At 37.4% G+C, this 27,714-nt stretch overlaps 2 protein-coding genes across 2 annotated transcripts in view; both read left to right on the top strand.

The window, feature by feature from the left end:
• The first annotated feature begins 4,581 nt into the window (after positions 1 to 4,581).
• LOC137465349 (uncharacterized) lies at positions 4,582 to 6,204 on the top strand. The gene is made up of 3 exons (XM_068177367.1): positions 4,582 to 4,685; positions 4,934 to 5,124; positions 5,227 to 6,204. The coding sequence occupies exons 1-3, from the start codon at positions 4,582 to 4,584 to the stop codon at positions 6,114 to 6,116; spliced, it is 1,185 nt and encodes a 394-aa protein (XP_068033468.1). The 3' UTR covers positions 6,117 to 6,204.
• Positions 6,205 to 6,359: 155 nt separating this feature from the next.
• The window catches only part of EFNA5 (ephrin A5), a 204,459-nt gene continuing 183,104 nt past the window's right edge, over positions 6,360 to 27,714 (top strand). Inside the window, exon 1 of the mRNA XM_068176631.1 lies at positions 6,360 to 6,539. Within this exon, the coding sequence (XP_068032732.1) occupies positions 6,415 to 6,539 (125 nt within the window). The 5' untranslated portion in view covers positions 6,360 to 6,414. The remainder of the gene's footprint in view (positions 6,540 to 27,714) is intronic.

Genomic DNA, 27,714 nt, shown 5'->3' on the forward strand with positions numbered 1-27,714 from the left:
TAGGTCTTGAGTGGGTAGAAACAAATGCTTTTATTTGGCCTTTCAAACTGACAGTATTAAAATATTTTAACTTCACAAAGGCAAAAATTTTGAGCTCTTTAAAGTGTGTCAACAAAAAAAATCCTCATAATTAGATATTTAGCAAACATGAGCAAAAGTATTTATGAAGACAAACAAACACATACTTGAATGGTAACACACTATATCTTAGTAATTACCTACATATATGGAGGGGACATTGCATTTAACTTCAATACTTCTGTGTCTAGGAATAGATAAATAACCTGCTTCCATTTATGTTCTTGAAAATCTTGTGCCTTGTAATTTTCTCCCTTGCAAGCTTTGAGGGTGAAAAAAATAATAAAATAACTTCATGAAAGTAGGAAATATTTTAGCTTCTTCTCAAAGTTTTCCTCAATGTATTAAACTTCGTAAATTTTCAGACTCACATTCAAAGTTATGTGCTGAAGAGATCTTGTCCAATTTGTGAGCTAAAGATCTTTTGACTGCTCAACCAGACCCACTGGATTTGAGCTGACAAATTGAAATGGAAGCAAAGTTCATAACTAGATTTTTATTAAAAACAACAGCAAATTTTTAAGAACCATATACAAAAAAGAACATGCATGATTCCTGGACAAAATAACATTCCTGAAAATATCTTGGAAAGATACCCCTCTAAAAGTTATCTAAAATTCAATTACTGTATTTTGTGCTATGGCATTTTCTTTTATTTTATGCAAAGGTCTTGAACTTGCTTCTTTGAACACCCAAAACCAAGAAGTTATTGAGCCTCAGTACATTACTCAGTAGAGTAAACATATAATCTATCCCTGGTTAGTGGACTGGAAAATGAGGGTTAAGGGAGCAAGGGAGTCACCAGACAGCATAATAAAAAGAATATTGAGACTCTTCATTTAATTCCTCTATTCCAGCAAGCTGAAAATACTCACATGCAGAAGTAAATACTGCTTCAGGTTTGTCTGAAGCCACTTCTTATATTCTTTTCATAAGATTATTTCTTCTTCCTATGTGGAAACAAAAGAAGGACAAAAGAAATAGGGAGTACATACACAGAATCTCTCACAGGTAAATGTGTCTGATATGAAAAAATATTTTTAAGTTAGAGAAATCACCTAGAAAGAAAGCTCTTATCCTGTTGAGAATATCTGCAATCAAATTTGGAACACACTTCTCTATAAAGAATTCAGTAATTCTCTCTAACAGTATTGTTTATGGTACCTACTCCTCTCATATGGAAATTAGTCCAAGATTTTGTTCAGAATTATTCTTTGACAGTTTACAATATCAGGGATTACTGTAAAAGATGAGAGAATTTGTGATGATTAACCATTCTGTTCAGTTATCAATTTGCAAAATTTGAAGCTGAGATTGCTTCTAAATAAATTTGTCAACATGTTTATGCAATCAGAGAGTGATTAAAAACATAAGAAAGCATGATGTTTTCAGGTCCTGAAAAATACAGGTCCAGGTTTACCACTGATAAACAAATAAGCTGAAATTTTGTTCAGCCTTCTAACAAAATATTGCAGATGATTTAAACACAGACCAACCATAGGAAAAATATATATTTTTGCCTGGTTATGTTTAATAAAATTTTACTGAAATGTTAACATATTATTTAAAAATGTATATTTCCACAAAATTTAGGGGAAAAATAGTTTTAAGATGCAGCTATATATTTCACTAATTTGCAGTATGCATCCATTTTTCCAAAATGGGCTTTCCTTAATTCTCTGGGTTTTAACAAAAGGAAAAAGCCCATGATATTTGCCTGTTGCATATCTTTAAAGTCACTGGAGTTAGTGTCAGAAAAAAGGTGGATTGGGTCCTACCAGTTAGTTTTACTTCTGAAGCACTGCTCAAATTTACAGAAGATAAAAATCATACATGCAAGGTATAGGAAAAATGCAGATATATTTGCTATTTTCTGTTTTATGAGTGACATAGTATCCCTGAATGGCAAAGCCAAGTACTTAAAATATCTTTCAACAACTCAACCTGTATTATCCAGAAATTCTTGGTATCTTGAACAGATAAAAATGATTTATAGTGTTACAATGATACAAATAATGTGCGTTGTTAATGGCAATCAGCAAAGAAAGAAAATATTAGATACATCACTTTTTCCTCAGACAAAGTCTTAGTCTATGCTTAGCTTAATTATCTTGAGCTATGTGATCAATTAAGGTAGTGACTGCAGCACAGCACATCAACCCTCAGGAATTCTGTGCAACCACCGAGGAATTACAGGCTCTGCAGTGGATGGTAAATGCTCCTTTGTGCTGAAGGTCCAGGGGCAGCTTGTCAGAGGCAGTTCCAAACACTCACTGTGCACACATACAAATTTTTCTAAACCCTGTATTCAAAATAGTTTCACTGATGCTGGATCACTTGTTAACAGTCTTTATCTTTCTGCCTAATGAACGCTAATGGCAGGGGCCATTGGTACACAGAAGCATTTTACAACTGTGCCATCAATAATTGTGTAATCATGTAATCATGAAAATGGAGAGTGGGCTAGAAGCTAGCAAGTTCCTGGGTACTTCATATTTGATCAGTTCTGTGAAGAGGTTATATAAAAAATATTCTCACCTTCTCTTTATTAAACTGGTATTTAGTTTTACTCCAGGAATTAATTTACATCTTCAGTCCAAAGGATTTCTGTCTCTCTATTGTTTATAAACTACTAAGATACATCCACCTACAGCTTGCTTGCTAAGTAAAGCAGGGAAAAAGGATATACCCCTGCTATTGTCAGTATTTTTTGGATTTTTTTCCTCTGTTACTAATAGTTTGCCTTCTTTTTGCTTTGTATGTGTTTAAAAAAAAAAACAAACCAAATCACTGCAGTCCTGGAAAGACATTTTATATACTAGATTAAGGTCTGACTCTGCTATTAAAATGTATTTTAAGTTGTACAAACTGACCCCTTGCTCTTTCCCTTTGATACTTCTCACAAGGAGAACAAAGAGGAAAAAATAATTGAGCTTTTCTTACAAATGTGGCTGAGAAGATTCTTTGGGGAAAAAGAAAGTGTTATTTATTCTGCTTCCTACAAGGACAGTGATTTCCACATGCCTCTCTGTGCTGGAGAAAAAAAGACTAAGGAAATATCGGATGTGCTTATGCCTATTAAAAGAATTTAGTTCAAAGATGGCAAAAAATCGGAATTGCTGGGCTTCTTATAATGAAAAGGAATGTAGAGAGTTTGGTTTTATGGTGCCTTTTATACCTGGGTCATTTACTTGGCTGATGTACTTTGTACGCCACTGACACTAATCTACAGATGTCAACACACTGTAAACAAGGCTGGAGGAAGACCATGGAGACACAAGTTTTTAAGCTTTTAATAGTAAAGCTTTGAAAACCGTAAAACACTTAGATAAAAAATAAAACAAACAAACGAACAAACAATACCCACCCCCCAAACTAAAAACATACTGAAAAAAATTTTAAAAACCAACCCAAGGGGTTTGATTGTTTGTTTTTAACTCCAGCCCATGCTCCGTCTCTTCAGTGACTTCCGAGCAGAGGGCGAAGAACAGGAATCGCGGGCAGTTTGGATGATGCGGTCGGTGAAGATTAACCCGCAATGTCCTTCTCCACGCTGAGGAGAACCACAGGGAACTGAGCAGCCCAACGAGCAGCGGCGAGGCAGAGCCGAGCACCGCGCAGGATGCGGCCGCCGCTCCGCCCGCGTTACGCCGGCGCGCCACTTGGGGGAGTCGGGGCGCTTCCGAACGAGCCGCGCCCGCGGCGGGAGCGGCCCCGCGGGCCCGGCGCGGCGCGGGACCGGACAGGCACGGAACTGGATGGGACGGGACGGACGCAGCGCTGGCTGCCGTCACCCTGGCAACGCCGGCGGGCGGGAGAGGCGGGAGGTGGCTCCGGTCCCGACCTGCCCGCGGAAGCCGCTTACCTGCCTGCGCCGCACCCCCTCCGCGCACCCCTGGGCATTTGGCGGCAGAACGCCGGCCCGGCGCCCACCATGCCCCGCCGGCGGCGGGTGGCGGAGCGGAGCCCCCTCCGCGGCTGCGGAAGGTCTGCCCGCGCCCCGCCGGGTCCCGCAGCGCTGCGCTATGCGGGGCCGGCGCTGCCGCGGCGTCGCCCGGGGCGTGGGTGCCGAGCCCCGCCGCGGGGGAACGCGGGGAAGGAGTTTGCTGTTTCAATGGAATTTTTCTGGCACAGTGTTTTTCCTGGCAGGCGGAAACTCGTCCACAAGCGGGTCCCACGCAATGCCTTTCACAGCATCTGGCGTTGAAATGGTTACCTTTAGCAGTAAGGCTGCACAGGAACCACTCCGAGTTCTTAGTAATTCAATTAGTCAGGTTTCCAGAAGGTGGGATTGAGTATTTTTTTTTTGCATGGAGGAGGAGAAGCCCGGAACGACGCCTCCCTTCTCATGTTGCAAGCCAATCAGGTCGAGGTGTATTAAAAAAAAAAAAAAAAAAAAGGTTAAAAAAAAGGGAATCTGTAAGCAAACTGCAGGCTGTGTCCTTACTGGCTGCGTCGGTAAATCCCCCCCTTTCCAAAGCAAACTGCATGCAAAAATCCCACATGATTAAGCAGCGGCGCCCGTGTTTCGAGCTGGCTGCCTGCACCTCCTCCTCGTCTTCATCCCTCACGCACACCCGCGCCAGATCGGACCCTCGCGTGTGCATGTATGTATGCGTGCTCTGTGTGTGTCTGTGTGTGTGTGTGTGTCTGTGTGTGTGTGTACGTGCGTACCTCGCCATACCGCGTATATATCTCTGCGGCTGCCTGTCGCACACACGCATGCACAGAGACAGCTCAGCACGCCAGGCTCCTAGCTTTTCCAGGTTGCTGATGTCGGATTTACACGCAGTGAAGGGACCGGTCATTGCAAAAGGGGGCGTGCCTGTTTAAAGATTTTTTTCCTCCCATAAAGCATTTTTTTTTTCCAAACTGACTTTTGCCCCTCCAATCCTCGTCGTTCTTTACGATCCCTCCCTGCCTGCCGCTGCATTCAAGTTTATTTATTTCCCTGCTGGCGTGGTATATTTTTCCTTGCTGTTCTTGCTGCTGCTTCAGAGGAAAAAGGGGAGCAGCTGTTGGGCAAGACCGACAAGATCTCGGGTGGTTGTTTTTTTTTTTCCGATCTCCCTATGTAGTCATCTGAGGGGTGGATTCTTTTACTCTCATCTCCTCCCTGATTCTTCAAACTGTTTTGTCCTTCCGCAGAAGTTGATGTTCACGGGACTGGACCCTGCTTTATCTCAGAGAGGCTCCGGGAGGCTGAATCAGGAGATTTCCGCACATCGCCGTATCACTCCATTCGTTTCCCGAGCAGGAGAGGCCAGCCAAGACCAACATCACCAGAGGAGTTTGCAGGCTTGATTTTGCACTTCTCCGAGATTTTGCTTTTGTCCACGCCCTCTCATAAAACAATTTTTTTTTTCTTTCATCTCCTTGGTTTCCACGCCGCTATATTTCTTGGATTGGCCGTTCTTTTTTTTCCTGCCCCCCCGCGTTTTTTTTTTTTTTTTTTTTTTTTTTTTTTTTTTTTTTTTTTTTTTTTTTTCCCTCCCCTTTGCTGTTCCTCCGTCCTTGGTGCATCCACCGCCCAGGAACAGGAAGGACAAGAAAACCACTCCACAAAGTCTCCTTCAAGACTCTCCGTGCTGCAGAACAGGCTTCTCAACTCCATCAGCGCAGCAAGCAAACTCCTCAGGGCTTTTGCTTCTTCCCCCCTCTTCCCCTCCGCCCCACCTTTTTTTTTTTTTTTTCCTGTTTTTGTTTGTTGCTCATTTGCAGGGAGCGGAGGGCCAGAAAGGAAGACACAAACTTTGTGCTTTGACATCTGCGGGTACTTCTCCTCCCGCTCCCAGCCGGCGGCCTTTAATATATTGCCAGGACCTCCCGTGGACTTCCAGGGGAAAGATCTCCTTCTCCTCCTCCCTGCTCTTCTCCCCCGTCTCCTGCTCGTTAGCTCCTTCCATCCCCGCACACTCCGGCCGTCAGCGCCGCTGGGGCCGCTCGCAGGGGGCGGAGGAAGCGCTGCTCTCGCCCGCCCGCCGCGTCGGTGGGCCGGTGTATGTCGTGCCGTGGGCTCCGTGCGGAATTCCCGGTGAATGAGAACCGTCCGCCGCTTACCGCCGCCACCCGTCTCGGCCGCCACCACCCCCTGCCGGGGTGAGGCTTCCTAAAGGGCCGCGGATCGCCCTCGTCTGCGGCGCCAGGCGCCCTCTGCTCTTTGCGGCGCGGCACGTCGCGGAGCCCACCGCCTCCGTGCTTCGTTTTTTATTCATTTATCCCAGAACTTCCGCGGCCCGGCTCGGTTCCGCCTGCCTTCTTCCCAGTTCCTTTTTTTTTTTTTTTTTTTCTTTATTTTTCCCGCATCCCGCCTCGCCGCGCCGCCGGCCGGGCGCGATGCCGCACGTGGAGATGCTGCTGCTGGCGGCCGCGGCGCTGTGGGTGTGCGTGCGCGGGCAGGAGCCCGGCGCCAAGGCGGTGGCCGACCGCTACGCCGTATACTGGAACAGCTCCAACCCCAGGTACGCGGGGCGGCCGCGGGCGGGCATCGGGCAGGGGATCGGCGGGCGGGCGCACAGCGGCGCTACGGCGCAGGAGGCTCGTGTTGAGAGACCAGCTGCAAGAAAAGACGAAAACTTTTCTTTTACGGAGGTTCAGGGCTGCAGCCAGGGATGGTGCGGCGGGTGGCGGGGGTGATTTTCCCCTCTCCTCTATCCTTTCCCTTCAAGGCTTCCCCGGGATTGGCCGCCGCCGGCCCGCAGGAGCCAGATGGATGCGCTCCCGGCGGGGGACATGGGCGCCCTTCGCCACGGGGCAGCCCGTGTCTACTGCCAACCCTGCTCCGGGAGCTCGAGAGTGATGAGGGGCACAGGTAGCGGGCCCCCGGTGGTGCCCCGAAGGGCTCTTTTGGCGGGCGTGGTGCCCGCCTGTAGCAGGGAGCCTCCGCGGCACCCCGGGTGAGGTGGTTGTCAGGGGCGTATTTGCCCGGTCGTGCTCTGCGCTGCTCGCCCGGCGGGGGTTCTCCCGGGCGGGCTGGAGATGAGGAAGCGAGGTAGGTACGTCGTCCCGGGCCGGGATCTGCCGGTTCCGCCGGACGGAGGACGGCGCATTGCCGGCGTCCCCGCAGTCGGGGCCGAGTGGTGCTGGCACAGTCGCCGCGCTCCCCTAGCGCTGGAGGGTTCCTAGCACCAGGCTATGAGTGGAGTTCATCCCTGGCAAAGGAGGTTTCATTTAATTGTATCTTTTTTTCCGGAGTTTTCCCTCATGTTTAGCATCAGAAAATTTCAGTCCTTCTCTAAATGGTATCCATGTGTTTAGGTAAAAAGTCATCTGGGTGTTAAATAATATTTTTGACTTGTCAAAGTGCCCGTAGCAGGCTTACCTTTTTTTTTTTTTTTTTTTTTTTTTTTTTTTTTTTTTTTGTTTTGTTTTGTTTTGTTTTGTTTTGTTTTGTTTTGTTTATAAACCTGTCAGGCTAGTCTAAGTAAATTTGGGGACGTTTTGTCTTACGTTATCTCTTTTTTATGCTTCTGTTTCTGCTGTTTGGCTTGAGATTAGCGCATTGATTTTTGTCACAGGTCATGCTTTTTAATAGATCTCTGTTGCCTGCAGAAAATTCCACTGCTTGGTATTCCAGAGCCAGGTTTAAAATAGGTAATGCAGAAGTTAACAGGCAGAATTTTCAACTGCCCAGGGTTAGCTAGTCTGTCCAGCACTTTATTACTGTGCTCCTGATCTCAACGCCCCAGCAATAAATAACTGGTGCAAAAAACTTGAGATGAAGAAACAGAAACCATCATGTTTGGGTATGTTGAATATCTATGAGTTGAAATGCCTCTCTCTACATTTTCCTCTTTCTACATGTGTTACTTGAAAAAAAACTGCTCAGAGTAAATAAGATGAAAAGTTAGACCTCACATCACCCATCAGAGAACATATGTCCCGAAAAATTGCTTGCCTCTAAAAATCAGAATTTTTATTTCTGTTGTTATGCAAAATGAAATGTAACTGCTAGGAAAAAAATGAAATTATATTCTCAAATCCCACTGGGCGAAAGGAGGATCATTGAAAGAAATAGATTTGACTAAATGCTAGCATAACAGTTAAAATACTTAAAAAATAACCTTAGATTCAAGATTTTTCACTTCTGTTGTCTTATGTGATCTTAATTGTACGTAGGTAAAGACAGCTGAAGGTACAAACAGTACTTACCTAGTCCATAGGCATTATACACTGAATTATATTTACAAGGATTCAAATAAGTTAAATCACACATAAATACTGTTAATGTAATCTCTTATTAATCCAACATCTAACATCAGCAGACTGCAAAGAAAACTTAGTTTTGTTATTCTTCCAAACAGTAGAGGAAGAGTTAATTTTAAGATGTTTCTAAACCTTTTGTTTTAAAACCAAACATTGCTTGTCTTAAAATACTGCTCTCTCACAGTGAATGTAGCTATTTGGACATACCCCGTTTATTTGTGAGTTAAAAATATGAGAAAGAGCAGGGTGCAGATGCAACTCTTCTCTGTTTTATACAGCATGCCAGTTTGTGTGTGCTTTCTAAGTAACACGAGCATTACAGTAAAACAGGCAAACACCTGAATGGTAGGTGGGAGAGACCCAAAGAAAAGAAAGCACTTCTCTTTTGAATTGTTTTCATCAGAACCTGAGTTGAAGGAAAAATTGTCTTTGGATATCAAAATTTTTAGAGCGTTTAACAATGTTGCAGGAATAACTTTGCAGTGATTTATCTTCATCTAGAGCCAGACTCAGGAGATGAACACATGTAGAAGCTTAGTTGGTGATAAGTGTTTGAAATTAGAGGACAAAAAATACTGTCATTCTATAAATACAAATACTATCATTGTGATCTAGCTTACTTCTTTATTGTATTTATTCAGAATTAACAAACTTGCATAGAACTAATTAACTCCTTTAAAAGAAAGAAATATTGATCATATTAATAATGATAAAGGCACTTTAAATTAAGTTTTCATTTAAACTTTGAAGAATTTGATAATGATTGTCCTTCCTTCAGATTTGATGGTTTAATTTTTATTAGTATTAGACTCCAGCAACTTTCTGAAATATGTAAAGATTTCATTCTCATTGAAAGACACATTAGCAAAGTGTTGAGTGACCCAATTGATAAGTGCTCCTGGTGTGAACAATATTTGGTAAATAAAAAGTCATGGGAGTCTATTAGAAAAATTCATATTACATTGCTTTGTTAGTTGCCAAAGTTCTGCTAGAACAATTAGAAAGTGTATGCTCATTATTTTCAGCATGTACGAGTAACAAAGTTTTTTGTTTTTACAGAGTCAAAGTCAGTTCTTGGAAATGTTAAAAGTATTGTCATGCCATATTTTTCTTTCATATTTAATTATCAGCATACACCTTCTATAAATGCTGTAGTCCAATTCTGGGTTAGGTATTAAAATGTTGAAGTATAAATAAAATAATTTTTTAGTCCTTTCTTTTTCTTTTTCTTTTTCTTTTTCTTTTTCTTTTTCTTTTTCTTTTTCTTTTTCTTTTTCTTTTTCTTTTTCTTTTTCTTCTTCCTTTTCTTTTCTTTTTTGATTGGAAATGAATCCTCAAGTAAGCTCAAAAATGTGATTTCTTTTATTTGTTTATTTATGTAGGCTTAGAATTATGTGAACACAAATTCTGTCACCTTAAAGTGCATTAGTCTTTCAGCACTCTTTGCATATATGTTTTCTTATATGGGACTGCAAACTATTATCATCAAGGAATATTATTCTCAATACAATGCTCAGTTTTGGAATGGAGCATATTAATTTAATCTTGATTAGTAGTGTCCTTTTAATTAGAATTCAGACCAAATGTAGTATACCAGGGCCAAATTTTGAAGCGGTCTACCTGCGTCATGCCTGCTACTGTTCTTAATCTTGTCACAGTTCAAGCTGAACTACTTGTTTTAATTGTTGCTACATTTTTCTGCTTGCCAGGATTATGCTTTAAGATTGTGGTTTCTATTTAGATATTTCCATGTAAGTTGTTTCAGTGTCAGGTTATGTAGCTTCATAAATTGTTAGTTAGTTTCAGGGTGGCTAAAAACACTTGATTTGCAAGTCTAGTTTCTGGTCATACATAGAGGCCATAGCTTCTAGTCCCACAAAAGCAAATATTTTTTATTAGGAGTATTACTGGGTTTGGCTGCATTTTATACAAGAAAATGGTACACCAAATCCTTAGAATAATTATTGTATATTATTTATATATTATTTTATATATATATATTATAATAATTATATATTTTCTCTTTGTGTGTTTATGTGGATAAAATCAGGACTTGAGATGGCAGTTAGAGAATTTAGGTATTGAAAAGTAATTTCAACTTCGACTGGTGATTTTCCATAATTAAACTGGATACCACAATTTGGTCAGTGTTGCTAGAGGATTTTTTTTTAGATATTTGGGGAAAATGAGTGGATACTTTTGAAAATTCTATGCATAGACTGGAATTTCACAACCTGGATTTCTCAGCCTGTGTGGATTTTGTAGCTGAGTATTTAGGACCTGTTTCAGAAAAGCGTCTCACTTCTTTGAACTCAATCCTTACACACCTAAGTACTGCAGTGGTTGTGTGGGTGGATAGATGTGTGCTTAAGTGCTTCCTTGGGCCAGCCAAATTCACAGACCTAGTTTTGAGAAGCTCTGGATGTGGCAGCTCATGCACACCTGGCACTTCTTGGAGCACACTCACGGGCTGGATGGATGTCTGAGTGTTTTGCCATCTTTTATGAGTTTGTGGATTTCACCATAGCATGCTAGTTGTATGTGCTGAGGTCATGTGTCTAGTTTTTTGCTTAGTTTGTCTTTTTTTTTTTTTTTTTTTTGTTTCCTATATAGATATAGTTCTGCCTGTGTACAGAGTTGAGGGAAACCATACAGAAATGGCTGGAATAGGAAGAAAGCAGTTACACATGTTAAAAAAACTAGGAAATTGTGGATGAAGAAGGGTAAAGCCAAAGTGTTTACTTTGATGTTGGTATTATGTATAAGTTTCATATATCAAGGGAAGCATAGGAGCCTAAATACTTGGGGTATACATACACATCCTTGTATATATATATTATGCATATATATAAGCATAGCTTGCATTTTGACAGCATTTTATCCACCAGCTTGCTCTGAGAGCTGAAGAAATCTCTGACTGGTTCCTTGTAATTAAAAGATCAGTAGTAGAGCTGTCAATTCTTTACACCTACTTTCCCTGCTTTTAATAGTTTCATTAACACCTTGTGTCTCCAAAAGAACGTTGGTGTTTATTTTAAAAGTGGGTATTTGAAACAGTTTGAAACCTTCTATGGAAAAACTGCACAAAGAATAATAGTTCCACTAGCCTCCACCCTTGTATGAAAGGCACCTTATTAAGTGGTACCTGATCTTCATGAAATGCTTCTTATTAAATCTTTTCCGAGTGCATGTAGTCAGGACACTTCATCACATTCTTTCTTCTAGCCCTATATGCTTTTTGAGAGGGACAGATAAAGATGAGCCTTCTTTTCTCTCCCCTGTTGCTATGACCCCAGCAATCTACCAGCTTCATGCTGGGCTGAAAAAATGAATGAATGCAATTAGTTCTTCAGGAGTCATGGTCATTGCATTCATATAGACAGGCATATGTGATGTAGATGGCATATGTAATGAGAATATATATGTATTTCAATGTTTGTATATATATACTTGCATATATGTATACATGTGTGTGTATGTATGCATTTAAGTGTGTAATTTGGTGGTGATGTGGTGTACAGTGTATCATGAATATTGTGTGAGGGAAAAAATCTGAAAATTATTTTTTCAAATTGAACTCTTTAGTGTTTAGAAAATGAATGGGATTTCCATCAAATTTCCAGGTCTAATTTTCCAGCTAAGGTATTTTGTGTTAAAGTTCAAATCAGTAATAAGGGAATTATTTGTAGATTCTGTGTTTTAGTTCTTGGCCATCTTCCCAGTTTGCTGTTTCTTCACATGCTGGTAGTTCTGGGGTCAGTAGGTGGGCAGGTAGATAAGTTAGCACTTGGGCACAGCAATGTAAAATGAAGCAGAGAAGAATTACATGAGTGTGCTTTGAGAGCTCTCCTAGCTTATTTGAGTGTCTTGTGACTTCTTCCAACACCAGTCTGTTGCTGGGTAGAGGACTGCAACATTGTTGAAATACTAGACTATCAAGAAAACACATAAAGAAGGCTGGTCATTGGGAACAGCTGAGAGAAGATGCAAACAAAGACACAACCTTTGCTGATGAAATTAATAGACAGTAGTTTGTCCATGCCTTTGAGACACGCCTCCATTGCTTTGGGTTACTGCTTTTCAATTTATTTCTTTTTCAATACAATTGGAAGTATTTTAGATCTGCAATTTTCTACCAATAAATATTCTTTGCTCTGCTACCCAGTTCTGAGCATTGTTTTTTTAAAAAAAAATCTTGAGTCTCATGATTAATTAAAAATAAAGTGAATCGTCTAATTCACTTTTGAGAATAAAGGGCCCTGTTTTGTTTAAGTTTTTGTTGCACTTGCGCTTAAAATTTAGTCAGTCAGCAGCACACCAACGTAATGAAATGAAAACGTTTGGTTTGAAGTAAACAGATAAGTTATTGTAATTGCATTCTGATGGTATTACAGTTGTTATGGGGAAGCCTTACTGTAAGGTACTTCAGCACAGCTGAATGAAAGAATAGAATCATTCACACATTAGGAGTCTTCTTTGCATTTTTGCACTCTGCCTTTTCATTGTAGTCTCTCCAAGCTAGATTATGATTGAGCTCATTTAAAGGGTATTATTTTACAGTGTGCAAACATGTATAGATATCTGAAATCCTCTTTTTTAGGAAACTGAGCCTACATTTTTACATTACAAAAGCACAAATTCCTATTCCCATACATTTTAGAAAATAGTTTGAGTTAAAATGAAGTACGTGAAAATATGTGTATGAGAGAACCCCCACTGTTCTGCGAGGATTGAGATTGTATTTCTCCACCATAGAATGCCAGAAAAATACAGCAAAAGAAAAATACACCCCAATATATATGTATATATATTTAATCTGGGGAAATATCCTTCATATTCTGCTATTGACATTGATGAAAATACATTGTTAGATTCTAGTTTTAGGAAGGAAATGAATTTATTTTAGACTTCTGCAAAATCTAGGTATATAGTTTGGTGTCCGTATTCTGTTAACTGGCATGCAAAGAGCTTTATGGCCTTTTTCTTTTTAAATGCACGATCAGTAAAAATGCTGGCAAAAGAAAAATCAGCTAACAAGAAGATGCACAAGTGTCCTGTTAATTAGCAAGTTCTGCTTGAATTGCTAATACCAATTAAAACAAATTCTTTAGGTTCTGCAATTTTTACTTGAAAATTACAATTCTTATTGTCACTTGCATTGTAATCTAGCGGAAGAATTTTCCTATCCATGCTGACATATTGCGTGGAAAAAGGACCTTAGACACACAGAACCTGTAAGTAAGTTATTTTTCATGTTCATTTTATTTTTCATCATTAGATCAGCATAGTAAACTGTTCAACAGTAGTAACTGCAGTAAAAAAATCTTATTTTACGTTTATCACTGAGCAACTTTATTTTTTGTTTTCATCAGTCTTTTGAAGAATCTTCTTATTTGATAGGCACCACCGTTAGATTTTGATTATAGTGATTAAATGGTGCAGTGTGTAGAGAAGAAATTATTTGTTTATGAATCACCGGGTGAGGCAAAAGAAAAAAAGAGTATGAGATACCTTTACTTTGATGCTGGTCACCCTCTGCTAAAACGCATTTGCTTCATTCTGAAAGATGAAATTTGGACTCATGACATTTAAAAGGATGCATGTTTTGACAGAATATATTTTGTGCCATAATTAATGTTTGCCATGGAGCATTGACCTTCTTTATTAATTAAAATAATATAATACTTCCTCCCTGAAATTACTTAGTTTTTCTTGCTTGTGGGTGGATACTGACAGTAGCAGGCATGTTCACACGGTGTGAATTGTTCATCAGTAGTAGCTGAGCACTGCAGCTGTTCCCGGATTGGTAGCAATGAAGCACTACCTTTTTTAGTTTTGTGGATTTCAAAGTAGTATTTTTCATATTTGTTTTACAATTCAGGAGAATTTCCTTCTCTTTAAAGACATTCAAATCATATTATCTTATCACACAGGGACTTGCTAAAAAATATATAAATATTATTGTTATTATAATGCTATTAATGTACATAGGATTTTTTGTTTTAATTTTTAGTTTGAATTTGTTTCAAATTTGTAAATAAATTTGTGTATCTTTTCTCAGCCTGTGTCTTTGAAACTGGAGCTGAATACATTCTAACTCTTTTAATCAAAAATAAACAAAAACAATCTCCCAAATCTCTTAATGTCAAATATTTTGTTGCTTTTGTAGTGCTGTATAAGTAAAATACAGATTTTTTTTCTCTGAGGAGACACAAAAAGCAAATATTTTATTTTACTTACTGCTAATTTTAATGATGCTTATTGTAGCACATTTGTCAGTCTTCAATACTAATTCATCAGCACTAGGTAAGGACTTCTAGCAGCTTTAAAGATGCTTGTCTCCTGCAATTGTTAAAAGTGGTTGCAAGAAAATTTACCAATTAATGCTGTTAATGAGCAGGAAAAACAGCTGCATTGGGTTTTTTGATGATTGGGGTTCTCCTCCCTGCAACCCCTCCCACTTTATTTGATGTCTAATCTGATTTTTCAAAAAATAGTTATGTATTCATACAGGCAGGGCATTTGGTGAGCAGAAGTTAACAAAGTAGGACCTATCAATCCTGCTCTCTTTCCTATTGTCTCCAGAAAAGAAGGAATAAAGAGAGACTCTGGAATTTGAAAGTATTGACCTTCTGACACACACACACAGCATGGTCATTGCACTGGCACACAAAGTGCCTTAAGCCACCATAATGGCAAACTGCATTTTTGAAGTCACTGATATGAGAGCCAGCTGGATGGGGGATGGACAGCCAACTGCGATTCTGCAGCTATTTGTAAGTTACCACTTTAGAGCCAGACAGCTTCACTTTTATATTCCCAAACTTACCACTTTGGAATAATGTTGCTTTGTTCGGCTTAGCCAGGGATTTGTGACTGCTACATAGACTTAGAACCATTTGGTCCAGAATTGTGTGGTCATTCTTCATAGAAATCTGTTTCACAGAGTAATTTCATTCATCTGGTCGTGGGGGAGGGATGAGAAACCATGAAGGAACATTCAGATATAGCATTCTTCAAGGAAATTTTGCATCCACATTAGCTAGTTGCTTTTTAAAGGTAAAGGCAGAGATTTGGATCAAGCAGTTAAAAGCCAATTCAGACCAATGTCTTAAGATTACGTGTGTTCTCTTGGATAGGTTTTCCATGTATAGTCTGGAAAGACCTAATATTTTATGTACTGCAACAGCTCTTACCCCTGGCCCATGTATTTATTTATTTATTTATTATTTGTTTACAGTTATTGCTCCAATACACTTTTACATAATTTTGCAGTTCTCTTGGGACTGAATTTATTAAAAATTAGTGATCCATCACTAAGTGGGGTACATTACAAATTCTGATGCTCCCAAAAGGGAGTTTTTGTGCCAAACCAAAAGAAATAATAGGGATACAAAAGCTGCCAAAAACCATGTCTCCCAATTGCTAATTAATCAGGTGAAAAAGCACCTCAGCAACTACAGCTGAATGTGGAACAGTTTATTTTAAATACTGACTAAAGATATATTTAGAGGACATAGCATCTCTTTGTTTCTAGCTATGTATAATTTTTAAAAACTTAACTATATGCTGGAGTCAATGGAGAATTCTTTTATGTTGATGGCATTGTCAGTGCATAGACCTCTTTCAAAAAGCTTCATGCTATTAACAAAAAAAATTAAAGATGTTGTTGATTTTTTCTGTTGGTTTCTTTCTGTTTGTGGTAATTAATAATTATATCTCTAGACAGCAACCAAGACCTTAGAAAAGATGTTTTAAAAAACTTACATCTTCAGTAATCTGGATTACAAGGTATGATAGAAAAAGAACCATTGCTGTGAATATCTGGTTTCCAAAGCTGCCAATCACTTTTGGCACAGCTCCCATCGTGGTCGCTGTGCCCATAATTAAATGCCTGTCATTAGTGTATTTTTCCATAACATTTACAATGGAAAAGGCAAGGGGTCCTTGCAGAGCTATGGCTGCCAGGGGAACAATAAAAACTAATTACACACTCTGCTGTCACCATTGTCAGCTCTGCTTTTGGGGGCAAAGAACATGGGAAGTGTGTGCCTAATAATTTTATGTGTATATATATATATATATATATATATATATATATATATATATATATATACACACAAAATGCCCAATTGGGGAAATTCAGTGCTAGTGAAGTCATATTTACTTGGAGGATTATTATTCTTTATTCCAAAGATTTTAATTCTAGGGTTATGTTTGTTGATTCACTTATGCCCAAGTTGTATACACTTTTCCCTTCGCATTTGCCTTTCTCTCGTTCTGTCTTGCACACTTTCTGGTGAAATGAACTTTCCAATAAAATTGCTGCAATCAAGGCCAATATTTGTCTGCATTTATTAAATAGGTGGGAATCATCTTTTGTATGCTTTTACTTGTGCCTTGCATAGTAAACTGGATTAGAAAAAAATGGAATGAAAGCAGCTAGTTTGCATGTCCATGTTTTTTATGTTTCCAACCCATAGCCTGTGGGTAATCTTAAGTGGAATCAAAGTAAGATTTTGGTGTAGTGCAGTACTGACTTGAATGAAATGTGTGCTTGTTCATTTATCCTTGCACACACATTTCCAAATGTAAACATAAATGCATTATTGCTATGTGAATTTTCTTAAACACTGTTCTTAAAGACATTGCAAGACTGAAGTTGTGCCTTCACACTAATTTTTACTAATTTTTTGAAGCTTTTAAAATGAACAATTTATTTAAGCATTTTTAAGCCACTGATTTAAAGAGAATATATCCTCAAAACCAGAATTTTGAATATATTTAGGTACCAAGACTTGCAGACAGCAGCCATATGGGATTTTTTAGACTGCTTGGTGCCTAACTGCCCTAGATTTTATTTCAGCTCTTTTGCACATGCAGTTTCTTAAATACTTTCCAAAAAATGGTCCCTTAAAATTAAGGAAAATTATTTAAATACAAACCCTCATTTTTAAAAGTAGAAGAAGTCAGTAAGAGCTGATGGGTAATAATGAGGAATTGAAGTCTATTTTTTTGCACTGTATGCCATGACAGACATGGCAAGGTGTGATTTTTTTTTTTTTTTTTTTTTTTTTTTTTTGAATTCGCTAACTATTGTTGGATTTTTATTGCAGTATTTTTGGAGGTATTCTTATCCAACTTATTAACACAAAAAGATTCTTGAACTGTTTTGGATGGGAGTTGATTTAGGTCCTGTATTGATGATTTTATGGTGTAGTTCTCCTGAATATGAGGTTCAGTAGTTAGGCTTGTCAATTTGTGTGAGGCTGTGCAATCTGCACAAATTGAATCTAGTGAAGGAGCACAGCAGCATGGGACTGCAGAACCCTGTGGGTCTTTATCTCATTGGGTTCATATAAGTTCTAGACTAAAATTTTTTTAGCAGTTCTTGCAGAGTTGGGATCTCTACCTTTGGGAATGGAAGAGGGTAAAAGCAGACCTGGTTGAATGAGTAGAGTTTTGCTGTTAACCATGAGAATTGGCTTACTTGATTAGCAGACCGACATTAATGAAACTTTGAGGTGTTGAATGCCCTATATAGTGCAGTATGGTTTGGTATGTGACAAAAAAAAATTAATTTAAGATCATGAAGGTAAAGTAAATCTGGTATAGTAGTACACCACTATGATACTTGTGTTTTGTGTTTTCCAAAGCAGTATATGCAATACTCCTTAAAAAATGAGTGGATCTTGTGAATGCCCAAATAGGATGGAATGATTTCCTCGCTGAAATAACTAAATCACTGTATTCAGGAAGGAAGTCTCTGTTTTCTAGAAATTAGAATAATAGCCTTCTTAGAATAGGGAGCTCTCTGGAGAATGCTACTTCTTGTAAACATAAAATCTTTAATATATAAACCATGTAATTTATTACCTGTTTACCAAAATGATGAGCAGTTATTCCTGTTGTGTGGTATGTCCCTGTAGTTTGGGATTGCTGAGAAAGCAATTATTCTTATGCATTTTCATTTCATGGAGTATCAAGTATTACATTTTTCTTGGTTTCCAGTGGACTTGCTCTTTTCTAGTAGATATGAGACAGAGCATGAGATGATGATACATCTTGAAGGAAATATGGCCCTTGTTAAATTTGAGAAGATACATATTAATGAAATAAACTTATATTCGGTAAAATAGAGTATTGTAAAAAAATCCAATTCTAATTTTTAGAATTTTACAGGTTGTTAAATTGTATCCATCATTCATGTATGAAATTAGATTGTGTTTTGTTGTCTCTGAGATGGTAGATGCTGTTTTAAGACACTGGGCCCAATTTAATACTATATGTATGTATTTGTAGGGTGTTGCCTGCAAAGTTTCTGGAAATCTTGGAAAATTTTATGTGTTGATTTTTAAATTACATTTCAAAAATATTGTGAGAATGTTTAATAACTTTTTGTGTTAATTCACAAACTTTGTAAAGGAATGCATACGCGATTTTATTGAGGAACTTGCATCTTAAAAAAGTCTTCAGAAAAGCTACCTTAAAAAAAAAAGGTAAGAACAATTGCTGAAGAGCACTATCATTTTGTATTACACAGACTAGCAAAATCCTCACTAAAAATATGACATATAAATGAGTCTCTAAAAATCTCTGTTGTAGATGGAAACTTCATTAGCAGAAGGGTTGAGAGTTTTGAGAGTGTAGAAGAGATTATTTGTTGAAAAAAAAACAAAATAAAAAGAATGTTATTTGTTATTTGCAGTACCTTTTATCAAGGTTGTATGAAATTTCTCATTAAGGTTAAGATTCACATTATCATAACAAGTGACAGTGTGGGTGATGAAGGAAAATTAATTACAAATGTAAATCATACTTGCATCTCATTATATCATGGCTATTCACTGCATTCAAATTCCAAGCAAACTGTTTCTCTGTATCTCAATTATATAAAACTTACGTGCAAAGAACACTTTATGAGGAGAATCTCCATATTCAGTGTTTCTACTCCAAAGTATTATAGCTAGTTTTTTAAAAAAAGTTTTTTTAGTGATTTACAGCATGACTTTATTATTGCTTTCTCAGATCCTGTGTCTGACTGAACTGAATTTTATAGCTTACTGTAAAAAGAAATCTCCATTTTCCATTTTCCATACTAGCTGTCTTGATTTAGTGCTTGTATAATGTCCTTCCTCAGAACACAGCATTTGGAAGACTTTCCTAAGCACTTAATTTTAGGTGTGGAGTTTGGAGGTAATGTATTGTTACTGATGAAAGCAATTTTGCCTTTGTAACTTCTCTGAGTGAATCAGATCATTGCAGTGCTCAATTAGGATTTCTATACTTGTTTTTTAATGGGTGACAAATAACTGCTTCTTCTTTCTGTTTGCATGTTTATTTACTTCATAATGCTAGTATAGCGGATGCATACAAGACTTAATTTTTAGATTAGGCTTAGTATCAGGTCAGTTTAACCCAGTCTTCCTGAATTAACAGTTTTTCTTCAGATTTAGTCCCATGCTTAAGACAAAATATTGTCTGCTTTCCACCATGTAATGGATATGTCTGAGACAAAATGAGTCCTGGTAGTGTCTTATGTCCCAAAAGTATGTGATGTACTCAGGTGAAAAGGTTCTGTGTTTTTCAGCTAAATGTTCTAGACACTAGTACTATTAATTTATTCCTGTTTGGGGTAGATTTGTTATTGGTTTTGGTCTGAGAAACACTCATCTTTGAGAAGGGAGAGAAATACTAATTTCTCAAGATAATTTCATAGGTTTTAGGAAGAACATTTTCTGAGTTCCTAGCTACTGCAGTTGGCATCAGTGCAGTAATGCTTTTATTTAAATAATGTATCAGAGGAACATAATATTGTTTACACAAATATTACTTCCATGAAGTTGAGAAACTATCTCCTTAATACAGCATATCCTGATTTATGATAAAATGGGATAACTAATTACTTGTTCTGCAGTGTTCCCTTAACAAGTGATTTGGAATAAACTGCAAATTGTATTCTGCCATATTTATCTAATGAGCATAGAGTAAAAGAAATGGCATGGTAACGTACTCTGACCATATGCTGTGCTATATTTGCATGAAATTCCCATTGAGTTTACTGAATGTTCTTTTATTTTTTTTAAGTTCCAGTAGTAGAAGGGAATTAAATAAGTATCCACTGTTCAGTTGACAGTACTTCACTATGCCTCATTCTCTTATTTTATTGCTCTCTAAGTTTCAAAAACATTACTAGTAATCCTAAGATGTTTTGAACAATAGAACATGATTAAAGGTCTCTAAAATTTTTACCCTGTGTTTTCATTAACCACTTTTGCAAAGCCCGATGATTTTACCTTTTACTTTGATTATTGTTTACTGAATGTTTACTCCTCATCAAAACAACAATTTTGAGCATGGTTACGTATTTATTTTATAAAATTTATTTATGCATATATTGATTAAAATTTTCACCCTGCATATGAGGTTAGTAGAAGATAATTTAAAAGATGAGTAAGAGACATTTGAACATAGTACAAAAGTACCCTACTTATTTAAGACTTGGAAGCCTCATAATTTTATTATTTTGAACAATTTGTTTTAGAAACAAAAATTTCATATTTACTCAGGAGTCTTTCTTCTGTTGTAGGTGTGTTTGTGATTTCCTTTACTTTTACTGTGTTTTTATGCTTCCATGCTTATAAGCTTTCCTGCATTTCCTTAAAGTGAGAGGAGTGGAATTGGAAATTCCATCTGATGTTGGCAAGTTTTTAAAATCAAACAAATGCCATGATGATAATGCAACATTTTCCAATGAAGCAGCTTGAACAATCAAAACTTAATGCATCTGAAAATTGAACATGCACGGTGGAAAGATGCATCTGTTCTGCTGTTGAAGCCCTTTATCAACAAGGCTGATATGAAATGTTTTTTTTTCAAAATATCCTGACACAACTGAAGTTGAAGGTGTAATTTTTCCTGCTTTAACAGTAGCTTGTCAGTTTCTTTGACTCAAAACTTTCAGTGGAATCTAACATGGGAGAGCATATTGAGACAGGACTCCAACCACTCTAAACAAAAAATCATATAGCTGCCTCTCAGTTTGAACAGGTAAATTATCATTGTCAGTCCAGTTGTATTTTACTGTCAGAAATAAGATTTTTGGAAGGAGTTGTTTTTGTTTTTTTTTTTTTTTTGTACCATGTGGATTGTTATGGAGAGTAAGAGGAGAAACTAATGAAGAAGGAGGGGAGATTCTCTAAATTGTAACCTCAGTTTTATGCCATGGCACGTCTTTTGATTTTGGTTTTTTTTTTTTTTTTCTGCAAGCTTCTAGAAACAGGTGATTACTTCTACAAAAGTGTCAATGCAATACAAAAAGAAAAATAATCCTGAAATTTTAGTGAAAAAAAAAGTTTATTTAAAAACATTTAATTGTACTATCATTACTTATAAGGCATCCATGTCACTTTGGTCCTTAATGTGATTAAAGACAGTTCTTAACCTTTTTTTCTGTCTTTGTTCACTTGATAAGCTGAAAGCGTGTTTCTTACATATGATTTTTGAACTTCAGGATCTAATATCTGTGGAAAAGGATGCATTGCTATAATCTATGGTCATGCTGGAGTTTGATGTCATGCCATGAGACCTACGTGTTGCAAAGAGAATGAGTGCTTTAGGTGGCTAATGAGGTGGGTTTTCTTTGCAAACTTCATTTATTTGCTTCACTTTAAATGGATTTGCCATCCTACTGGATTTTCTACTACTATGATGGTAGCTACCTGATGTGTGATTTTCAAACTTTGCTAACCAGCTTTAGGGGAAGAACTACTTTCCTAATTATAAGTGGCTGATTACTCTTCGAACAGAAGTTGTATTGTGGGGTGTCCTTTTATCTTTCTTGCCCCCCCTTCCCTTTTCCTTTTTTTCTTTTTGTTCTGTGACCATGAGTATTTCCAAGGAAATAATTGTTTGTAATCTGTTTATCCCTTTAATTTCACCTTGTGCAAATAATACCAGGTCTAGTGGTTCCCAGCTAGTGCGTTCTGCCTGGAAGGAGCCATGAAATGGTGGCTTGAAACTGCAGTAAATATTGATTGGGTCCCTGAGCAGAGCCTTGCTCAAAACTCACTCTGAAGACTTGAAAGGGGCCTATTGTTTCTTCTTAGTCAGTATTCCATAGCCAAGGCTAAAGTATGCAAGTGTTAGGAAAAGAAGAAAGACAGTAGGGAAAATTGAACAGTGAGCACAGCTGAAGGCGTAACTGCTCAATGCTGAGGGAATGGATGCCTCCAATTAGAAAAGGGCCAAAGACTTTATGTGGCTTGCATAAAGCTTTGCAGAGGTGGAGTGTCCAAAACCATCCTTTTTCTTGTAAGTTGCTAGATAAACATAGCTTTCATATCATTTAGGTGGAATGTGAAGAAGAGGTACAAACTTTTTTCCTTTAAGGGATGGTTCTTCCCAAAGACTCTGCAATCCTTTGTGAACAAGTAAGCAATAAAGGTGGATTATTGGGCTGCTCTTGCTGCCTCACAGTTTGAGGCTCTAGTCAAAGAAGTGACGGATGAAGTATTTGGGAGAGTTTGACCACTGCTGTTCTGTTCCACGTAGCTGTTGCTTGGCTGTACAGAAGAAAGGCAAAATGCAGAGGATGTAATTTAATTAGGCTACCACTTCTTATTAATTCATTTGGAAACACAGCTTGGCAATAAACACAGGCTGCAGATTGTTGTACTTTCCTTGGCCAGTCCATCCTCATTGGAGAAGCTTCTGCCAGCCAGTGCCAGGTGGGTGATGGACCCTTTAAGATGCAGCGGGGAGCTGTCTGACCTGTTTGTACTTTCCTGTCCCCTTTCTGTTTTCCTTAGAAGAATTTTTACCTAAGTCCCTTTAAAATTCTTGTTTGCCAGGATATTTCACCTCATTATTGGGTAAGTACTTATGTTGAGTGGGCAGGTAGTACAGCCTACTACATTACATTTACCTGAACTGAATCTCTGTATGCATATAGATCGCTGACATGCTGTCATGAAAGTGGAATTCATGTTGCCAGGCTTCCTAGCCCCATCCCTCCCTCCCTTCCTGCCCAAGAAGAGCCTTCAAAGAGAAAATAGGATTAGCATTGTACCTGTTGCCAGTGTTAAAAAAGAAAAAGTATTTCCCTGCTGATTAATTTTTGCTTCTGGATCGGTGGTCCTTAAATATGATGAAAGAGATGTCTCACACATTTCACAATGGTCACCTGCTCTCCTCTTTTTCTATTTTGTCTCACTTATGTTCTCCGTTCCATCCTGTCTTTCAGTCTAGGTGATGTAAGGAAACTTCAAAGGACCCATGACCTCCTTTTATTCCAGCTTGCAATGCAAAGCCTTGCCCTCTGTGTTTCAGTGTACAGAAATGACAGTGTATCTATCTCATTATTGTAAAGCATATAGGGATATTTTGAATATGAATGGATCTGTATAAAAGCAAACTGTGTTTACTTCACCTCAGATGGGAATAGGATTGTCTTGTTACTGCACTTGTCCTTTATCTAAGAAGAAGAAGAAGTGCTTGACAGTGTGCTAATGACAACAAATCTGCACTGTGTTTTGCTTGCACCATCTAGCAGCACTGTAACAGGAAGAAACTCAGTTTCTGTGGATTGGGTAGAAGAAGTTGAGGCAAGGATGGGAATTACCTAAAATATGAAAATACTGTTGAGAAATTTGAAGCTGAGTGCTTTAAAAGCTAGCAAAAGCATCATTTTTCAAGTTGACAGAGAGCAGTAATATTTCAAAGTGAGAAAAGATGACTTTTGATAGACAGGTGACACATTATTGTAAACTGCTGTGGAACAATGTGACTGAAATTTTAGTTTACCAGAATTTTATTAGAAATTGGCTTATTTGGAGTCTACAATATTTGGAGGTATAAAATCTGGTTGGAGTATTGTATCATCACCCCATTGCAAACATTTCTATTCTTTTTCCCCTTAATGAGAGCATACCCTATGTTAATATTATATGCTGTGTAAATATTATATTATAGTCAGATCCTATTCAGAATCCTTTGTCTATTTTGAATGCAGAAATGCATGGTTGGGGCATTTTAGTTATACATAAAAGAGGAAGCTTTATGAATGTTTTTTTTTTTTCTGCAGTAAATCGGTGTTCTTTTCAACCAGTACTTGAAACACTTAACAAATTTACATCTTCCTTTCTAGTTTTAACCATTTCTTAGGTTTTGTTCTGCCTTGGATTTTAAAGCAACAGCTGGAAAATAGATTTTACTAAAAAAATACTGCATCACAACCACCAACTTGAAAAAATTAAACATCATTAAAAAGAACTTTTGCATATGTCTCAAGTGCAAAGTTGACTTCCAATACAGCCCGTATTAGGAAACAAGTAAGGCCCTTGTTTGGGCTGCTTTTATTTTGTGGGGTTTTTCTGTGTGTGTTTTTGTTTGTTTGGTTGTTTTCTTTTTTTTTTGTTCTGTTTAGTTTTTTAAATACTGTTCTCCTTTGGGTTTATGCCTCCCTTCCTCAACTACCACAAAAATTTTATACTGTGCTTGATACTTTACAGACAGAAAAATTCAGAGTTGCTTCTTTTGCAGCAGTCAGAACAATATTCTGTTCCCTAAGCTGTACAATCTTTATTTTAACTTTAAAGCATGTGTATATGACAGAGCATAACATGTTTGCATCTTGGAATTGTTGATTGTTAAACTTAGAAAACTACATATGGTTTCTTTGTATTTGCCAAATTAACTATTGTCAATGACATTCATTTGTGAATTGGCTGGCACTTACTAATACAGAATGACCAACCAAATGTACTCATGTGATACTTCTTCAGCTTCATGCTAAAAAGAAGAAATCAAAATTGTGTTCCCTCACTACTCTAGCTGAAATTTCAACTGTAACCATGAGTTTTCTAGAAAGCTTACAAGTCTTACTTTTTTTTTTGTCTCTGCAATGCTGCATTTGCCTCACAGCTCCATAATGCAACATTATTTTTTACACTACTCTTCTAACCAGCTGTTTTCCCATCCTAGCAGAACTCAGCTTAAAAAACAGATAGTTATTGGTACTTACTATTGCACAATGAGTTGCATTTGTTTTCTTCATAATTTTTTGATTCCATTATTCTGTAAACATCTGAATTTCAAATAAGTAGAGTAACAGTACCATATTATTGCAAAATACTCTCTTTCATACACCAGTCGTGCCTATTGTTTCTCTTGGAAGTTCTATATTTACTTTCCTATTTTGTAATAAGAAAATTTTATAATGGACATAGGTTACTACAAAACTGAATTAATTTATTGCAATATTTTTATTTAATTCTTTCAAAAATCTAATTCTCTCAGGGTTTTCTTAAAAGGACCTCAGTTAAAATGCTGTAAGGGCTGGGAGGTGTGCTGTTTCTCAAAAAATCTTCTCAAGAGTGTTTTATTTATAGTAGGAGTTTGCAAAGGTCAGAAATTTGTACAAAGACCTGTTAGAAGTTTCTCCATCTCCAGGAGGACTGAAGCAATGGATGAGTTACATTGCCTCCTGCTCTGCTAACAGTTCACACCTTTAACACTGAAAAAGGTCATTTTTGAGAACAAAAGAAGAAATCCCCTCATCTTCTGTGCAGGTGTTGATTTGCAGTTCACAGTTAACAGTTTCCTGAGTTTATTTTTTTTTTTTGGTGCAGCCCGTTGCCTATGGAAGTTTGGCCGTTCAATAAATTAATTGAAATCACAAAAACAGTAAAATGCTGTTCTCCCAGGGCACATGCTTTGTGTCCAGCTAGTTCCTTGCTTTGGATAGATGAGTCAGGGATGCGCACAACCTCCTAACTGAGCACAGTTACAACCTCCTAACTGAGCACAGTCTTTGCCCCCGTGTTAGAGCTTCAGAAAGGAGTTGAATTTTATGTTTTTCTATATTTGTTAACCAGATTCTGCATTGATTTCTTCATTTGTGACTAATGAGAAATGTAAAAATGAGGTTTAGAGCAGTTAAGCTTAACTTAGTTTGATTTGTCAGAAACAATAACAAACAATGGTACTGTAAGTGGGCAAAATAATTTTATTTCTTGACAGAAAGGTACTGGGTTTCATTGCTATATTTCAGGACTTGAAATTTTGGACAATATGCAGGTACATATTCTTACTGTAATGAATTTAACTTTTTCTTGGGAAGGGTTATTTGAATTGATTCTTTGCTCACACTGATAATATGGATATATGTCCTGAATCTATATTTCATATTTATATTAATTAAATTAATTAAATAAAAGCAGTTATTGCCAAGCTGTTATGTCTAAGTAATTTTCCTTCTATTTTTCCTTACTCTTCATGTGTGTATCTTCCTGTTTCTCATTTAACATAACAGTTTCAATATTGTAATTTGGATTTTACAGCCAGAAAAATTTAGGCTGCATCAATTAAGGTTCTTTTTGAAGTATTAAAATCTGCTTCTCTAGAGTCCACAGCAAGCATGGGTTTTTACTTTTGCATAATTACTTAACCTTTTGTGCCGTACTAGAATGGTTGTACCAAAAGGGCATAATAAAGTATGAACCTAGCAAGGTCCTGAAGGTCTCCATTGTAATTTATAATCTCTTACCTGAACTAAAAGTTCAGAAGATTCTAGTTCTATGTAATTTTTGTAAACAGAACATGAAAATGATTGTTTTATCTCTGTGCATGTTAGGTACAAGCCTAAATCATACTTAAAAAGCAAGTGCTAGATGGCATACTTGCTGATTTGATACAATGATTCTCTCTACAAGCTGCAGTTACTCTGCCTCATGGAATATTAAAATTGGCATGTTTTACAATGATCTGTACAAGTTTCTGTAGATAAGATTCATGATATCTGGTCTATCACTCTGCCTTAATGGAGAATAAAAAAGGTGATACAGACTCATATATTTGTACACTTATGTATGATATTTAATCTAATTGGTCACTTTTTTTTTTAATGTCATGAAATTCTGGTCCAGTATCTGTTTAAATACTTTGAACATGTTTTTTTGAATGCCTGTCTGATCAGTCACTTCTCTAAAGTACGCTGACATTGCAGTGTTTTAAAACATTATGAAATTCCAAAGGTCTGGTTTTATATGTATTTGTTGAGATATTTTGATGCTTGTGCATAAAATAGTTTAAAGAAATTTAAAATTTATAGTGGGCTCTGTCATGAATAATCAGGAAACAGAAGTGGTTTGATTTTTCAATCTGATCTTTTACTTGAGCAGTCAACCTCTGACACGCTTGGATAAAATACTTATTTTCATAAATGGATTTTGCAAATACAATGCCTCAAAATGCAAAATTTATAAATTTCTGCTAGTGAACAGATGTGTCATTTTATCCTTAGGGCTTTAGATTATGAATTAAATTAATTCATAGGCTTTCAACTTTCTTAATGCAGAATTTTAAAGTTCTGGTTGCTAGAATATTTTTAAAACCCTATTTAAATTATAGTAGTTTTTGAAGATATGCAAA

Source organism: Anomalospiza imberbis, chromosome Z (assembly GCF_031753505.1).
Source record: "Anomalospiza imberbis isolate Cuckoo-Finch-1a 21T00152 chromosome Z, ASM3175350v1, whole genome shotgun sequence".
Taxonomy (NCBI): domain Eukaryota; kingdom Metazoa; phylum Chordata; class Aves; order Passeriformes; family Viduidae; genus Anomalospiza; species Anomalospiza imberbis.

Coding starts and splice junctions, on each gene's coding strand:
- LOC137465349 (XM_068177367.1), top strand. CDS start 4,582: ATGATTAAGCAGCGGCGCCCGTGTTTCGAGCTGGCTGCCTGCACCTCC. Junction 4,686..4,933: donor TCGGACCCTCGCGTGTGCAT/GTATGTATGCGT, acceptor CCTCCCATAAAG/CATTTTTTTTTTCCAAACTG. Junction 5,125..5,226: donor GACCGACAAGATCTCGGGTG/GTTGTTTTTTTT, acceptor GTCCTTCCGCAG/AAGTTGATGTTCACGGGACT.